General features: G+C 40.4%; 1 protein-coding gene across 1 annotated transcript; it reads right to left on the bottom strand.

Moving 5' to 3' along the window:
* Nucleotides 1–315: 315 nt before the first annotated feature.
* On the bottom strand, nucleotides 316–19,189 carry asmt (acetylserotonin O-methyltransferase). The gene is made up of 8 exons (XM_023416673.2): nucleotides 18,681–19,189; nucleotides 17,520–17,694; nucleotides 17,118–17,247; nucleotides 15,504–15,572; nucleotides 11,413–11,531; nucleotides 6,470–6,610; nucleotides 4,075–4,197; nucleotides 316–3,182 (listed from the first exon to the last, which is right to left on the bottom strand). Exons 1-8 carry the CDS (start codon nucleotides 18,780–18,782, stop codon nucleotides 2,965–2,967), a joined length of 1,077 nt encoding a protein of 358 aa, XP_023272441.1. The 5' UTR covers nucleotides 18,783–19,189; the 3' UTR covers nucleotides 316–2,964.
* Nucleotides 19,190–19,310: the final 121 nt, after the last annotated feature.

Genomic DNA, 19,310 nt, shown 5'->3' with positions numbered 1-19,310 from the left:
GTGGTACAGTGGTCTGAATGCCAGGGTGCAGACAATATTGGCTTTCTGAAGGCTGATTATGATCTTTTTCAGCTAAGGAGGCCGACAACTGATATATTGTGCAATTATCTTTTCGTATGCAGATTTCTGCCTAAGTAAATGACAGTTAATATTAATGTAACTGAATATGAATCATCCTCACAAATACTTGTGTGGCAAACTGCGTCACATCAGAGGTGGAGCACAGAGACAGGCTGGCTTTCTAATAAAAGGCTGAGATCTGCATTTTGAATACATCCTGTGCACGGAGGAGGTGAAATAAAAGATGTGCTGGGCCATTGTGGAGAAGATTTATTGAGTCACATCCAACATTACAAAGAACACGGTACAAAGAAAGCTTTACTATGCTGTTAAGAACAGTAAGAGGCGAGGGGTTCAGAGACAGGGGCTTAGGATTGAGCGATGAGAACAGATATGGAGGGAAGTTCATCTTCTTAACGATGAGACTGGAAGCTCACAATGCACACCACCTAATAGTGGTTGACCTTTGCAGAGTATGGCTAATCACTTAACGGCAGAATCAGACTGGACTAGGTTTAGTCTCTCTCTTGATTGTCTGGATTTGGAACAGGTCAAGGCGCAAACTTAGCCCTAATATATGCAAGCTTTGGTATTTTATTGTTAGAAACATGATAAGCATGTTCCCACAGGGTGTTTTTGAACCCTGACACTGGAGACGCAGAATAAAGGATATGAATGAGTGATAATGATTTAAATTTACCATAGACACTATTTCACTCTTACAAGTAGCAGAGGTAGTGTTTCTACTACTGTGCATGTTCTCTTCATGCTTTCCCACACCTTACTATCCCCTCTTGCTGCATTTATACTGTATGTCGGGGGGTGGGTGAGTTGGGGTGTGAGGTGACCGTGACACAAACCGTGTATATCATACATTTTTCACGTATGATATCATATACCTTTGTACTACACTGCTCCCTACTGGCCGTGCTGCAGGAATAGTATTAGTACAGGGAATGTCCTTAGGTGGTAATGAGGCATGAAACACAGTAAGTGTTCCTCCAGCTGTAATAACTCATCACATCGTTGCCCTGGACACTGTGTGTCTGTAAGTACTTAGCTTTACCAAATACTACACACTGTCACACATTGCAGTTCTACAGTGGTGAAAATAAATTACATCTCACAGAAGAGTCACATCTTGTTTTAATCAGAGGACTTGTTAGATAACTATATAGCTTTTATCAAGAAAGTTAATTGCCGGCGCAATCACCTGAGAATGATAACATTTCTGCTCACTTTAGCTTTGGCTGGCAACTTGTTCAATTTTTGGAAGTTTGCTAAATATGTCCTGACTCACAGAGAACAAATTTATCTTCAAATATTAAAGATACTTTAAGAAGTATATTTTAGATTCACATTCAATGAGAGCACTCCTGGTTATGCAAAAGGGTTTCTTATGCCAGTGGTCCCACTGAGAATCAACACATCACTCCGCAGCTGCTTGTAACTTTCAGCTAATTCGTTTAATTACCTGGATCAACAAAACCAATACGCTGGCAGCTATTCCCAGAATAGAAGCTGCTATAACGCTACATGTTCAGTACAAAACAAACGGCAAAGAAAATGAATGAGTGGTGAAGAAAGTGGAACACAAGAATTAAGTTTTTTGTAGGTGGCAAGAAAAATACGAATAAAGGGATGTGACATTATTAGGCTCCATACAAACTCTAAATAACTCTGCCTTTTTAACTGTAATGTCATGTATTATACCAGTATGGATCATACTGTATCAAAGCCAAGTGGGCCATATTCAATTTTTAGTTTAAAACCAATTTTTTTTTCTGACAGTCTATCAATAGCACTGTCTAACCAATAAGCTAATTCTCACGATACATGCTGAATAACAATAGCAGCCCTGCATATAATTACATCAAGTGTCATGTTCACCAAGTTTGAGAGCTTTTCCCGGAGGTGAACTCATCAGGAAGTTGCAAGAATTAAGCAAAATTCACCAAAACACTGACAAAACAGTGAGTTAGTGAGATGAGAGGGTGCACGGATGACGATGACCTTGTTAGACATCATTTACCAACACCTCCCACTCAAACAAGTAACAACATTACACAAATAATGAGACGGAACTGCAACATTTGGCAGCTGGAAAGACGCAGCAGTGATGTTGTTATCACACAAAACGATGAGACCTGCAACCGGCTTGTACTGCAGTATTGTGTTTCTTCCCCCGTCAGATGTGTTCACCATGCAAACTATCAAAATATCGTTCGGTACCAGGTTTCCTTTTTGTTTGGTCACAGTCTATTAAACCACCACATTTAATCAGGTTTGCCAATATGGGCCGGTAATCATACTAACTGGTCGGTCATAAGTCATATTTGACACTTCCTAATTGTTTTCAAAACAAAACCACCCATTTCTCTGATTATGAAACACTATTAGAAAAGCCTACTGCCTCTTGATTCTGTTGTTTAGCGAGAATACACATTGCACGTTACTTTGAGTGTTGTTTGTGGACTAACATTGTTCATGATAGCTGAGCAGGTCTTGTTACTTTATAAAGTGTAGGACACAGTCTTGGATCCATTACAAACTGATGTTTTCAGGCCAAGCATTACTCAAACCCAAACCCATCACAACAAGTTTCCAGCGAAACCAAATATGCGAAATACAGGGAACCTGGATAAGAAATGAGTGGCCATAAAAAAGGGCCTTGTATTTGAATGTTTTACACCAATTTTAGCTTCATATAGCTTAAACAAGATGATAAAGAATACGATTTTGTCAGGTTGTGTGAAAAAGTGTTTTTGTCTTTTTTAATTTTTTTTTGAAGAACCTTCAGCTACAATTAAAACAAATCCTAAAGGAATACACAAATAGTAACACAGTGTTTTCATGTGGTGTGATCTTTCAGCCCCGGTACACGAGTAGCCTAGGTTTTTGATCTTACATCTCTTTGTGTCCCAGCACAGCGTCGTAAATCTTCCCAGTGAGGTGGTGCTGGATGTTGGTGAAGCCGGCAGCAGCAAGCAGGGCAGCGTACTGGGCGGCAGTCCTCTCCCTGCCCTCCGTCTGCACCAGCATGTTGAGGGAGTAGAGCTGCACTGTCAGTGGGCCGGAGCCGTCCTCATGGAGCAACGCCTCCACCAGCAACACAGCGCCTCCTACAGAATCAACCAAAACGTCAGCTTTGTTTGTTTATTTCTTTCGGTCTGTCTCTTTGGTCATTTTCTTCTCTTTCTTTGTTTCCGTCTCTTCTTCTATAAATGACAGGTCTCCTGGCAAAAGCCTTGCCAGCTAAGCAGTAAGTCTTTACTTTGAATGCTCAACTACTTAATTTCATTTGGTTATTTTGAAACAGTAATGCAATCACGGTAGCATGAATGTTTATGCTTATGACTTCACTGTTGAGCTTCCTATCGACCTTTTCCACCGCTGACATTTTGCACAACAGAATCGTCAAACACAGGTGAAACTCATACCGTTGTTGATTGCTGCATTGCAGTAATTAATGTCATTAGTTTCACCTGTGTGAATCCTGCCACGTCAAAATGTCTGTTGTGAAAAAGACCTTTTCTGTGACTCCACTGAGAAGTAGGTTGTATTCACCATCTAAAACTAGGCTTCCCTACTTTCTTTATGTCTTTGTCTTTCTTCCTTGCTCTCTTGGACACACACACACGCACGCACGCACGCACGCGCGCACACACACACACACACACAGATACACAGGCAAAAACATATGAGAGGGTTTTCTGCCTCCTGATAATGTCTGCTGCTTGTGTGTGTGTGTGTGTGTGTGTGTGTGTGTGTGTGTGTGTGTGTGTGTGTGTGTGTGTGTGCTTGTGTGTGCATGTGCGTGTATGTGTGTCTTTGATCAAAGTCAGAAGGACAGATTCTTCTGGGATCAGCTGCATTGTGGGATACAATCTGCCATCTCATTTCAAGCAGGAGAAAAAGTACTCATCCCTTTCACACTCAAAGCCACACACACACACATACACACACACACACATACACACACACGCGCACACACACGCGCACACATACACAGACCTGGATTGCAGGCTTTGTAGATTCTACTAAGTAGCTCTATGCAGCGTTCGTCTGTCCAGTCGTGTAGGATTCTGGCAAGGATGTAGAGGTCAGCCTCCGGCAGGGGGTCTTTGAAGAAGTCTCCTAAACAAACACGCACACACACACACACATAAACACACATTCTCACACATCCACATGCACAATTCAAATGCACTGTATTTGTAAGATGATGCTATATTTGATTTAATAATTTTTTTTTATTCTGCTGACAGGCCCTCTAGTAATAAGGCAACGACTCTATTAGTGGTTTACATACTCAAACATAATTACTACAAAGGGGTGATGCCTGCTGCAATCAAATTATGTCAAATGCATCTGACCTAACAGCTGATTGCAGCATATTTCGAGCTGCCGTCTAACATTCAGTGATAAACTAGTTACCAGGGAAAAGACATGATTTGGGGATTTTTGGTTACAAGTGGTTTGTTTAACTTCCCATGATAATTAATAAACAACACTGCTGTTATTTATTAACAGTGGATAAACAGTAATGGTAAAATTAAAAAAATGTAAAAGTACATTTGTATTCAATTCCATGTGCTTGTTGTCCATCATAACCATGACTGAGAGTTATTATGAAATAAACTTCACAGAGGTATCCATTAATCCAAAAAAGAAATAAAAAAGAAATGAAAAAAGAAATAAAAGAACCAGACTCAAAATCAGTACATTTCATTTTTTTGTGTTTTCTATGTTACTGTTCCTGTGGCGTTCAACACCGTTGTGGGTATGAGAACAGCAGGAGAGGCAGGAATTGATTTTGGCTCTGGGTTTTCAAGACTGCAGGCCACTGTGAACTTTTTTTTTTTTCCACATGAGCTGCTGTATGGAGACCCAACACAACAAGAGAAGCGCGAGGTATCAGTTCACAGCTTTCTACGCAATATTTCTAAATCCAACAGCAACAGCTCAGTGGGAGAACGGAACCACACAGGTGACAACATCAAGGGTGTCTTATTCTTCCTTCATTTTCAGAACAGATCCGAGCATGATTGTACTGTGTATTGACAAAAAACGGTGAGTGCACAGTAATGATGGACAATGGAGACATGCACACCTCATACACTGAATTTAATATCTTTAAAAGATGTTTTTCAGACTCACTTTCCTATCTAAAGAAATGTTTTGTTAGATGTTTGTGTTGATTTTAAGCAGAAAGACTGTAACAATGCCAAAACCAAAATTCAACTGAGATTTAAATGTTACGCGTCTACTACTGCATCTCAGTTACCTGTCAGTTGCTTTTATTTTGGAATTTTGTTCAATGTATCAGTGTCCGACTAACACTGGGTTTTTGAGGCGATTCTGATACGAACATTTGGGAGTTTGAAAAATCTGATAACAATATAGTGTATCAGCCAAGAAACAAACAAAAGCATAAACCTTCTTTTTTTTTTAAATAATAACAAAAAAAAAAAAGGCTCAGCAATTTCCTGAAGCAGCAGGGCACGTTTAGTTTTTAGCCAGTTTTGCTCAAACATGACTAAATTCTGCATATGGTGGGGATTTTCAGCAATGGATGTGGTGTACTAGTGAGTATTTATGGCACCATTTGTGAGTTTGTGAAGTACAGTGTGTGTGTGTGTGTGTGTGTGTGTGTGTGTGTTCACAGTGATGAAAGAACATGTTACCCTGGGCAATGGTGCGGCTCATTAATGTGTTTTTAATTCATTAGTTTTTGAAGGACAGAGTCACCGGGTCTATAGCACAGAGGAATACATCATATCACACTTTCGTTACACAGGCACCATGTTGTTAATCCTCTCAAGTTGAAAGGTCACCTAACTTCACCGTCGCTTTCTGTGAACTGGTACATGCCAGCTTTGCTTATGTAATTAGCATGTTAAAAAAATAAAAAATAGACATAACATGGATACTAATCAATTCTGAGAAGATTTAGTCAAATTTTTTTCTGTGAATGTTTTTTGACAGATCCTTTTTTACAAAGCTTATTGAAAACTTTATTCTGGGAAAGACTAGAAGACTGCAGGTATTTCTATTTTTATTTATAGTATTAGTAGGTGTGTGTGTATGTGTGTGTAAATCTGTTTACACTACATACATTATGAGTCCCCATAACATATATTATTAGATTTTAAGGTGAAGACACGTTTTGAGGTTAAGGTTAGGGTTAAGCAAGTAGTAGTTATGGTTAAGGTTAGAGTAAATCTCCCGGAAATTAATAAAAGTCAATGTAATGTCTTCTGAAGTCATCGAGACGCAACTCTGTGTGCGGTGTGTGTGTGTGTGTGTGTGTGTGTGTGTGTGTGTGTGCGTGTGGAACTGCACTTGAACTGGCTGTATACGATTAAGACAAATGTCAAGTGATTTCACCAAGTCGTAATGACGTTACCTTGGTGGAAGCTTATCCTCTGGTCAGCCTCGCTGACAAAGTGTTCCCTCGACATACGCACCACCTTGGGGAGGTCAAAGATCGTCACAGTGCATTCTGGGTAGGCTGACGTGCACTGCTTGGCTAATGCTCCACTGCAGCCTGGAGAGTGAGGGAGCGTGTGTGAGAGAGAGAGTTACTCTTAGTTACGGCACAATGAATACACAAAGTCTTTATAAACAAGGTCTTGGATCACTCACTCTCTCTCTCTCACACACACACACACACACACACACACACACACACACACACACACACACGTAGAGAGTCACACAAGCGTAACAGATGCTTTCAGGTATGTACCCATTATTTATTTGCATGATTTGTATTCAGTTGTATGTGGCGGCTTTGGGAATATGGTTCATCTAACATTCATGCCAATAAGCCAGAGTGAATTGAGCTGAATGTAAAGTGACAGAGAGAAAGATGCTTGTTATAGAAACAGAGCAGAGCGGCTGTCTAGGAATCCTAGTAAGGGAATATAATCTAAGGAAAAGCAAACACAAACATACAGGACACAAACACACACACACACACACACACACACACACACACACACACACACACACACACACAGACAATTTGATTATCTGGCTAAAACAGATTTCATGTGCATTCAAATATGAACCCTTACTTTGTAATGCATTAGAAAATCCTTGTTTTTAGCCATGGTAACATTATGGCTCAAAGGATGGTAAAGCCGGCCTGTACATCAGGCAGTCAGGGCACTTCTTCGGTCTAGACTGAAACATCTTGACAAAATTTAGATTTGTCCAGCCTCAGCTGCACCTTGCTTTCACTGCAAATCAGCAAATCTCAGCATGATTAAAATGCTAAACTTAAATGGTGAATGTGGGAAACATTATACCTTCTATGCATCAACATGCTAGCATTATCATTGTGCACATGATATCATTCTGACATTAGCATTTAGTTCAGCCTTACAGCGCCGCTAGCACGGCCATAGACTGCTGCTTTTGTCCTGCTTACTTTTCCTCATAGAGAGAACTGTAACTTTTTGTAGGGTAGAGGTCAGACCCGATGATGTGAGTGGAAAATAAGGCATTGAAATGAGCATGAGAACTCACACACACACACACGCAAAGACAGAAACTGGGATTTAATGTAAAAAATATGAAACTTTTGACTTGATCCCTTGGCAGCATTATTATCATTGTTTATGCTTCATGTAGCAAAGTGAATTTAAAACAGAGAGAGACAGAGAAAGTGCCGGATAGTGATAGAGAGAAAAAAAAAGAGACTGGGAAAAAGAGGGTTTTAGATGAAGAATGTATAAATGGGATAGAGTAATGGAGAGGCAGTGAGGTGGAATACAGGATCAAAGGATCTCACTTTGACAAACCTACAAAGCCAGCCACAGTTGGACTGGTGTGTTTGTGTGTGTGTGTTTAGAGGGCAAACTGTCTAGCCCTGCAGTGCCTTCCTCCTAACATGACCTGCTGCTACTTTATCAGTCTATATTCACTCACACACACACACACACACACACACACACACACACACACACACACACACACTCACTCACTCACTCACTCACTCCTTGGCTCTCACATCAAACAGAGGTCAGCAGAGGATAAAAATCAAAGAGCAGCAAGGAGGAACAAAACCAAACACAACACGCTGCACAAGACCCCGAGCTTACCTGGCTGCCTCAGTTTGTTAATGAAAGCCTTTGATGGGAGGTTTGTGATTGCTTCTGTTGTATCATTGTTATGTTTTCTTCTCTCTTTTTTTTATGTTTTTCATTCTACGTACTTTGTCTGCATGTTATCTGATACGCATTTACGTGCATATGTGGGCTCATTTAATTAAAATGAAAAACAAAACAAAGAATTCCCATGTTTAAAATGCACCACTTCTAGCATGTGTTGGTGTTTCTGGTGTTTCATAAAATTCTGTATGTTTTAGTCTCATATAGGTCAGTACGTCCACTGTGCAGTAACTCTGTTAGAATCATGCTTGTGCTCTGCATCAGTACTGTGTCAGCAGCTGGACACTGGTGGACCGTATGTCTGCATTTAACCTGTTCGACTGTGGAGAGGAACCACTGATGATGCCTCAACATGGCGGCCTGTGAAAAACGTCTCTATTAAGTCTTCTGTGGCTGTAGTGGGAGCTTTCTAAAGTCTGAGAAAATAATCCCTGATGATGTTTTCAGGGTTATCTCAGCTTGGAGACCTCAAGAATTTTTTAACAGCAACATTTACCACAGGGGAGTAAACACCAGTTTAATAATACTAATCATAATAATGATAACGAACATTTTTTAATCTGCCCCTTGCAGGTGCCCCAACGTTATGGAGCTGAGATACTAAAACACTGGATTATCTCACTAAAGACACAATAAATAGTCCAATGTTAACAAAATGTTCATCCCACCTCCACACAGTCAGGACCTGCTCTGATTATCAACCTGAATGGCAGGTCTTTAAATACATGGACAGCATCTTTTAACATTTGAACAATAGTTTAACTGTCTGTGTTAAATATATAATAGCAACATGCGGGAAATAGCTGTTTAGGTTAAAAAAAAAAAAACATGACGCTTCAGAACCGCAAATATCGTCAGAGTTGCTGTAACCTTTAAGCTCATTATATATTTTTAAACATGTACCACTGAAATGTTTGTTAAATGTCACATTAAAATAAATGTAGATACTTCGCACAGACAGCCAACGCAGAGCAAACCACCTCCATCAAATAAATGATATACAGTATACTCTGAATGTGGACTTGTACCTGAATTGGATTCACATCAGCCAGTTGGCAGCTAGTTGGACAGTCATACATACAGACAGACTGGACACCTGAGCAGCAGGTGTGTATAGACACAACAGATGATGTGTGAGAGACAAAGTATTAATGGGACACTGCAGTCACGCCCTTCACACTCCTGCTGTCCACTTGTACACTCTTTTTTTTTTGGTGATGCCCCTTCATGCATAAACATGAACACACAACGCCATGCTGAGAAAGTCACAGAGAGAAGAAAAGAAAAGACAGGAAGGGCTGTCCAGGGTGTGTGTGTGCATGTATTCACATATTTGTATGTGCTTTAGTGTGCTTTTCAGTGGCTTCACAGCTCCCCTGTGTGGTCAGCTGAGGTGTCACACACGGGACGTTTAAGTGAAAATGACAGCTGATAAAATACATGTATTTTCTTGGCCTTTGTTTGTTGACACACTTTCTGTTATCTTTCTTTCAGTCTGGTTAGAGTGGGTTTTAAACGCCTCTAAGCTGATTTAACACAGTGGGACTTCTCCAAATCATAAAATACTGGATTTTCATGGAGAATGTGTTGGATCATTTCAACTTGATTATCACTGAGTCTTGTGTGGACAGAGCGACAGACGAAACGTTTGTTTTGAAATGTTTACATCACTGCTACATTGTCATTCATCATATACTAGTTTTGACGGGTTGAGGAGCACAGGAGCGGAGACAGGGTTCAGCTCTCACTCCAGCTGAGAACACAGGATGAGACAAAATGAGAAAGCACAGATAACATTTCTCATACTAAAGCTTTTTTTTTCCCCTTATTATTCATATCATGAACGTTTTCAGCAGGAGATGAAAACTCTTATGACACTGGAAGATTAATTTTTACGTTCTCATATTTGTTTTCATCCTCTCTTTTTGATCCTGCTCTGTTCTTGGCTTGTCTCTACATTTCTTGGAAGCTCTTGTGGCACATTGTGGAGTTCATATTGTGTTTGTTCTTTCTGTTTTTTTCCCTCACATTGGTATCATTGTGTTATTTGCTCTTAGCGTAAAGCATTTTGTTAGGAACATGGTGTTCAAAGACATTTTACAAATAAATCTGACTTGACAAAGCAGAACACAGAGAGAACAGTGACGAAAGCTGACTTTTTACCTTCACATATCCACAGAATACTTTTTACCACCCAACACTAGCCCCATCTTATATCACAGACCTTATTCTCTGGCACTCAGGTCCTAGGTCTCTTTGATCTGGCAACAAATCTCTCCCACGTTCGCGAGTCAAACTAAAAGGTGACAGAGTTTTTGCAGTTGCTGCTCCATGATTGTGGAACTAGTTTCTGTTAGAAATTAGATGTGCTCCCTCCATCTTTTTAAATCTAGGCTAAAGATACACTTTTATTCACTAGTCTTTTTGGCCCACTCATCTTTTATCTGTTGTAATGTCTATAACTCTGTATTAGTCCCTGGTTGGTAATTGGTGTCGTTAGTATGCTTTTCTTTGAGTTTTTACTTTATATTTAAATGTCCTTTGTGGAGCACTTCGGTCAGCTTAAGCTGTGTTTAAATGTGTTTCAGAAATAAACTTTGGCAGGAGACCGCCATTAAGGCTTCACATTCCTACATTTTACACTCACAGAGCTGTTCACTTCAACCTGTCTTGAATGCTACATTAGTCTGCAGCAAATTAGAGCTACATGTTTCTGGTGATAGGGCATTAACATCAAGATCAGGCTGTGCAAAAAAATCTATGTATTTATGTACTGTAAACTGTTTTTCTCAAAGACACACAGTAATGTAACAGTGACAAAGTGGCTGGATATCAAGGGAAACTCCAGGTGGAGGTGACTTTGAGAGTATTGAGTGTTGTGATGGTTGACTGATTTATAAAGAGTCAGTAACTAGCAGAGGCCGGGGGCAAGTCTTATAAAGGTCACAGTTGACAGTGTGTGTTGTGCTTTTTTTTTTTTTTTTACACACACCACACTGTACTGTATAAATATGTGTGTGGCTAGGCCAGCTGTCACTCAGTTAGCATGACACAAACAATTTTAAATGTTAATGACTGTGAACCCACAACCTTATGGAAATTAGATATGATGACACACACAAAGACACGCACACACACAAAGACACACACACACACACACACACACACTTACCTCCAAGGTCGCAAATAACCTTGAAAGGCGAAAGGTCAAAGGCCGTGATCACGTCTTCACCACAGATGTTCCAGATGGAGTTCATTAACTGCATAAATTTCACCATCTCCTCATCAGACCTACACACACGTACACACGTACACACGTACACACACACACACACACACACACACACACACACACACACACACACACACAAAGAAAAAATAGCAAGTCTTCTTTTTATTCTTATATTTTAGTCTTCTCTTTCATATATCTCTTTCTGTATTGAGGCTTGTAAGCTGTAAGCAGACAAACAAACTCAAACGCACGCGCGCACACACACACACACAAACATGTGTCGCCACAGGAAACTTTTTATACAAGGGGAGGTGTGTGTGTGTGTGTGTGTGTGTGTGTGTGTGTGTGTGTGAGAGAGAGAGAGAGAGAGAGAGAGAGAGAGAGAGAGAGAGAGAGAGAGAGGGTGCAACAGAATAGAATAGCCTGTGGTGACTGCTGCTGCTCTGAGGAATCTCCACCTCATCAACCAGCACTCTGCCCAGCCATGACGGCTCTTACACACACACACACACACACACACAGACACAGACACACAGACACACAGACACACAGACACACACACACACACACACACACACACACACACACACACACACACACACACACACACACACACACTCTCTCTGAGCATCCTCTGTTCTGTAACACAAGAATTTCCAAACTTCTCTTCCCTGTAGCAAACCAATCAGCCTTCTTATGCATGAGCCAACTTCAGATGGCACAGTGACCTCCAGAAGGACTTTGAAAGTGACTCATTGTTGCAGCTTCAGACTCTGATTGCATTGGAAGTGAAAAGATGAAATGACTGTGAGGCCAAACGGCAGACTGTCAGCTTCAATTTTGAGAACATTTTAAACACATGTATCGAATGCCCCCAACGACAACATCTGCAGCTCTTTTTTTCCACAATGGAGTAAATTTGCGTGCACACTATCTCATCCTGTCTCCATTCACATTGAGGAAAACAGGCTTAGCCGGCCTATCTTTGTCCTTGTATACATCATTATAACATCACATGGTTTATGATTTGGCACAGACGTGTCCTCAACATCGCTGCAGGTCTCTGTCATTTCTCTACTGACTCAGTTACTGTTTGTTCCATGGCTGCCTGATCACTGCTCTGTGTTTTACTGCTGTCTTGTTGCTTTGGCTTCCCCGTCTTCTAAGCAGTGATAATAGAAAAGAGTCACTTAACTCATTAAACATTCAGAGTGCTGCTGAGAAAAAGTAAGTGAACCCTTGGTTTTAATAACTGGTCGAAGCTCCTTTGGCAGCAATAACCTCGAACAAGCTCTTCCAGTAGCTTCTGATCAGACCTGCACAACGTTCAGGAGGAATTTTGGACCTTTCTTCCAACAGAACTGCTCCATCTCAGCAATATTCTCAGGATGTCTGGTGTGAACAACTCTTCAGGTCATTTCACAGCATCTGTACTGGGTTAAGGTCTGGGCTCTGACTGGGCCAATGCAACATTCATTCTGTAGTTTTCCCAAGTAGTGTTGTGAAGTGTCAAGCTTCTCTTTGGCAAACTACGGGTGTGCAGTGATTTGAATTTTTTTTTTTTTTATAAAGAGAGCAGTGGCTTCCTCTATTCCTGCCACAGACATTATGCTCCATTCAACCATGCAACATGATTTGCATATGGTAGACTCATGAACACTTTCAGCTTCATACAAATCAACAATTCTTGACACTGAGTCTTCTGAGATCTTCCTTTTTCTGAGACACGTTTCACATCAGCAGATGCTTTTTGTGAATGTCAAACTCAAAATGTTTTTTTTATAAGTCAAAGATAGCTATAACCTACACGTCCAACCTGGTTTCATTGATTGGACTCTAGTTTTGATAACTCCTGACCTTTGTTAATGTCATTAGCCAAGGGCTTCACATACTTTATCAATATGGACAAAAACAATACAATGATTTTTATGCCTCAGTTTCCATCTGTCCCATTCTCATGAACAAGATATCTCAGTAAAACATTGAGGGAATTTCTTCAAATTTGGCACAAATGCTCACTTGGACTCAAGGATGAACTGATTAGATTCAGGTGGTCAAAGGTCAAGGTCACTGTGACCTCATTACACACATTATTGGCCATAACGCAAAAATGTATATGCTAATTATGAATAACTGTAACTGACCATATTTTGGTCATATTTTGGGACAAATTTTAGATAAATTTATACTTAAGTGCAGATAATTCCAAAGGGTTCACTTACTTTTTCCTACCACTGTAGTACAAAATCTTAATTAAAAATTGCTCCCTCCGCTTTTTCTTCGTTTGTAGAAGAATCCCAGGCAATTCCAAGCAAAAGCTTTCAGCCCACTCACTGGTCAGTGTCCCTGGCTCAGCTCTGTGTTGTGTGTGGTGGCCTGCAGTGCTGTCTACCACAGTGTCTTTTATGGTAGTACCACTGTGGGCACTGAAAATGTAAATTCTGAACATATTGGCTTTAAGTGCCTGTATTTACAAAAGGCAGTAGATAAAAAATGCTGTTTTATGGATGAATCTTTTATCATTTTCTGTTAGCATAAAAAGTACACTAATTGCCAAAATAATCAATAAACAATTCACACTTTACAGCTTTATGATAACCAAGGTGACCAGATGACCAGACTAAAGGTTTAATCAGACATCTATAAATGCTCATCTGTAGGATTAAAAATTTGTTACTATGCAATGTCATGAGAAAGTGTGAAATCTCAAAACCTCTCTCAATCCATTCCATCTTTCCAGTTTTCCCTCCAAATCCTTTCTTCTTTCTCGAGTATGAGAATTCAAGCTGTAGATGGGACTGGGCTGTGAATTATTCAGGTGCAGTACATGGCTGGTTAAATGGCGATGAGTAAACAGGAGTGTGAGTCATCCAGCGAGCTACGGCTCATCCCACTTCTGCTACAGCGCTCCAAGAATGCAGTGAATGACTTCAGTGGTTGTTTCCCCTTGCTAATTTACCCACAGTATTCACAGGGGAAATCAGCGGGGACAAACAACTGCTTCCCCACATTAAATCAATTGTGCGCAGGTGCTGAATTTTTTCTTGTAGGGTATTTTCATTTTCAATCAATTAAAACTGAATTGCAAATTCATCTGCACGAGGGTATGTGACATTATGTGTGCATGGTTCGTATTCTGAATATTCTCATTTTGCATGCATCATTTTTTAATGAGGTGGTTTCTGTGAGATCAGCAGCTGCTTTTCGAAAGAACATGAGAACAAAAATTTAAATGGCAAATACAGAAATACAGCAATATATGCACAAGCCTGAGCTACAAGCAACATACAAAAACCTAGATTGCATCATATGTCAAAATCCAGAGATAAAAAAATGTATGGTAGATTACATCCACTTCACATCTACTGAAGGAGTGCATTTTCAAATTTGAAAATATGCACACTGGTATCGGTACATTTCATTTTATTATTACAATGTAAAGCAATAATGAAACTGCACTTCAACATCTATTTCATCTTGCATTCTCCTTCCATCAGCGTACAATAGTTTTGCAAATCATGCCATGATGAGAACAATGAGGGAGGGTGTTTTAGCAAGTTATTCCACCGTGTTTCAGTGTTTTACAGTGCAGGGCCTCAGGCAGGCCGATCAAAATCTATTAGCAAACAAAGTGTGAAACTTTGAGTGTGTGACCCCTGAAAACTGCTGACCAGCAGATCAGTGAAGCATTAAAACTGTGGGCACTAGATACTATAAACACACGAGACCTCAAGGACAATGGCAGATGTAGTCTCTCTCTCTCTCTGCCCCAAGCTTCCTCAGATCACTGCCCACATCCTCTCTCTCCCTCTCTCTCTCTCTCTCTCTCTCTCTCTCTCTCTCTCTCTCACACATCCCCTGCCTCCTAATGAATCCCACAAGTCAGTTTTTTTTTAGTGGGGAAGAGAGAAAAGAGTGACAGGCCAGCTTAAGATAGAGACAGGGATGGAATGTGAATGAGAAAGAGCGTGTGTTTCATCTTGTGTGTGCGTGTGTGCTCGTGCGTGTCTTAAACAAAGACAGTTTCTTACCTGTAGAGAGCTTCAAACAGGTCCTTAGAGCTGACTCCAAAAGCCTTTTCATACTGGTTTCTTCCCTCTCTAGGACATGAAAAAATATACACTGTATATGTGACAACCACATGATATGGTGCTAAATGCATATTCTATATGGCTTGTTCACTCCTTGCATTTGTTAGGCAAGTGAACAAAATGTCTGATGCAGGTATTGATGATCGTACTTCAAATTAAAATTTGCTTCAGCTTCACCTCACAGCCACGGTTGAGCAAGACGGCATCATTAATATCTAGTGTTTTAAACATGAATTCACAATCATGTTCTGTCTAATTAGATACACTTTCCTATTGTGCCCTAACTTGCACAAATAAATTGATAATTTAGATTGAGATGCCTTTATCCTTTAGACACCTTTACTGATGTCTCTTTTTCAGTCAGTCCCACAGATGGACTCTACTTGTCAGCCACAGTGAATCCAGTCTTGCTTTCTTAGAGCTGCTGGCTGTCCTCCCTCAGACATAACAATGAGACTAAAATCCATCTTGAGACACTGTTCAAACAGAAAAGGAGGAACCTGAATCCACATCCTCAGGCTACGAATCACACCTGCAGTCCACACCTCCTCACTGCCGAACTGTGTGTGATTCTACTCTTAGCTGGTTCACTTAACTGAATAATATCAGTTCTTTTGCTGTAGCATTGTCTTTTTAACCTTGAACAGTTTTCTGAGCAGTAATGGCAGCCAGTGTTTTGTTTGTTGCTTTTGGTTTACCTCCCCTTACAGAATTTTGTGTCTCCAAGTTTTTTGTTTTTTTTATTGTATTTTTGTGACTAACAGATGCTCTAACAAAAAATAATCTTAAACTCTAAACTGTATGGGCCTGCAGGCAAACAAGCAGGAACAAATACAATTTACCAACAGAGGAACCAGTATAATCTGTCAAATTAGCGAGGTCTGTTAACTATTACAAGAAGCACTGTAGGCAATTTGAAAGAAAACACCATTCTTTATGAAAACACTCCAGCTATTAATGTAATTGGTAAATATCTCTTGGCAACTCATGATGAGGGGGTAGACACCATTTTCTCAGACTTCTTAATCAACAATTTGTATAACTGAATTGTTTACGTTGTTCGTTAATGTCAAAATGTTCTGAAATGTAAAGACTTGGTTTTTATATCATTAATTGATAAAAAAAAAAACTAATTTGTGCTTTGGTTTGTACTTTGGAAAAAAACATTTTTCACTTTTTTCTTAGATTATGTAGAACGAAGATTGAATATATTATTTGAAACAATAATCAACAGATTAATAGATGTTTGTTGTAGCTGTAGTCTGACATTATCAACAAGGAGAAAAGGCAAAAATGTACTAATATAAAAGCACTGCAATGTCACTCACAACTATCGTTAAGTGCACACAAGTGTTAATCTGAAACATTCAAAGTATTCAGAAAACTTCAATCATGAAATTGTTTGATGCCATTAAACATTAAAAAAAAAGAAGTCATTTGTAACAACCTGCTGGGATCAGGATTGCATCTCGCCATGAATACTAAATAAATTCTTTCTAGTGTGAAATGTTTCCAAACTGCAGGCAGGGATCTGACTGTGCTCTGTGTACTGACCTGACAGCGTCAGTCAGGTAGTGCCAGCAGAGGTAGATGGTTCTGGAGTTGTACTGGATGGACTGGAAGAGAGATAATGGACTGGAACGCGTCAGGTAGACACTGGCCTGCTCTGTGTTACTGTATAACACTGAAACAGATGGTGGGAGAGGTGAAGCAGGAGAGACACGGGAGGAGAGTGACTGTGAATGAATGACTGCAGATGTTTCAGAGACAGACAGACAGGACAGACGGAGGAGGTGTGCACAGGAGAGATGCAGCAATCTGTATCTATAAGAATCTATAATGTAATTACTTTCTAACATGTGACAAGTGGACAAAACGAAATGAAAACATTGAAACAAAATGTAAGAACACTGTCTGAGTTCAGACTTTGCAACTTGCGCGTATGTGTATGCTGACCTCGTCCTTGGTCCTGCTGCGTGTTGAGCAACTGCAGGCCTGTGCAGGCAGCCAGCAGTCTCTGCGTGCCATCCAGACTGGCACCCACCGCCTGACTGATCTCCTCTGCAGACAGGGGGCGCTCTGCACCCAGCAACACATCAAACACACCCAGCTCGCAGGATGCGAACACCGTCTGGGTCAGAGGGAGAGGAGACGCAGAGGCACGAAGAGTGGTGTAGAATCACAATAGAGTAGACAGTGTTCTATCTGCAGTGCCCCCTCACTTATTAAGTTCTATTGTTAGAAACTCAAACCATTATATATTTATACTTATCAGGACATGGGCAGTAATGCCTTTAGTTATTTATTTCAACAAAAAGCACCACAGTTATGTGTCCACAGAAGATCATTTGCTTTGATGCAACACTTTATCATACACTGCTGAGTGACAGTAGGCTATCATTCACAGTGAAAGGATTAAAAACTCTATTATATGGCCTGTAAATACAAGGTTTTAATGAAACGAAACACAAGTGAATACAGTACAGTTGAAGGATGATGTGAGGTTTGATGTGATCCCTACAGCAGAATGCATTCACCAGTAAAAATGTCCTGCACATTGTTGCCTTAGTTTTCTGTTTTGTTTCCAACCACTCGTCTATTTGGACCATTACAGCTTCACTATGCAGCATCTTTTACAATGTACATGATGATTATGTATGAACTCTGTAAAGAAATAGTAAATAAAAAGATCGGTAAACTGACAAAACAAAAATCAAAACAAAAACTTTGTTACTGCTACAGGATCAATTGCTCTAGTGAACTCTTAAGCCAAGGTAGGCCTTTTTTCACAGCAGACATTTTGATGTCACAGAATGAAATGAACAGGTATAATAAATAAAAAAAATGAATGATGGCAGAATTCAATTTAGCTGCTTCAGTTGCAGGGTCCTGGTATTCTGCATGATGGCTCACTGTCATGGTTTACCTGGACACTTGAATAGAATGGGACCATTGCTAATGGTGTTTGTAACACCTGTGCTTTTTCAGCTATGAAAAGTCAACATTTCTGCTGTGAAAAAGCTCTGTTGTGCCGGTAAGGTTAAAATGAGTACAGGTGCACTAAAGGCCCATAAATGACCCGTGAAGGTTTGGCCACACACAGCATGTGCATGTTACCTTCGAGATAAGGAATCCTTCCATATACTCCAGTATTTTCCTGGGGTATGCGTCTGCAGCAGGTGTCCCCTCAGTTGAAGTCATCTCTTGACATTCAGCCATGGCCAGGTCTTAGACAGGACACCCCAAAAACAATACTGAGGGTCGTGGTTCTCAGAGCTCTGCTACCTGTGAACTGAACTTCCCTTCAAGTCTGTCTCTTGAGACCCGTCAACAGGTGTATGTCTGAATGGCAGTGAGGACAAAAGCAGACTAAAGCTACAGAAAGTGCCCACCCAGCAGCAGCAGCAGAACCAGTGAGAGTAGCAGTGGGCTAAGCTGATTACAGCCAGATAACCCAGATTAGAGCAGGGGTTCAGTCTGAGTTAGACAAAGAAACAACTCTGTGGCAATACACTGCTGCCTTGTTCATTATCACTCAGATGGAGACTTTCACTCATTCTCATACCAGAGTTTTCATGACCTCAAAACGTGGTCAACAATTTGGGACGGCCAAACCTTTGAAGAAATCTGTCCTCTAAAAGATGTGCTGCCCCTCTCCTCTCCATATGGTCTGATTGCACTTATGCTGAGAGACTAATGGTAATTTCAAATCTAATGATACAGCCTGTCGCGTCACAAGCCTTGATG

Source organism: Seriola lalandi, unplaced genomic scaffold (genome assembly GCF_002814215.2).
Source record: "Seriola lalandi dorsalis isolate HSWRI2012SDOR001 ecotype SW California unplaced genomic scaffold, Sedor1 jcf7180002054568, whole genome shotgun sequence".
Classification (NCBI taxonomy): domain Eukaryota; kingdom Metazoa; phylum Chordata; class Actinopteri; order Carangiformes; family Carangidae; genus Seriola; species Seriola lalandi.
This window is presented reverse-complemented; position numbering and strand designations above follow the sequence as displayed.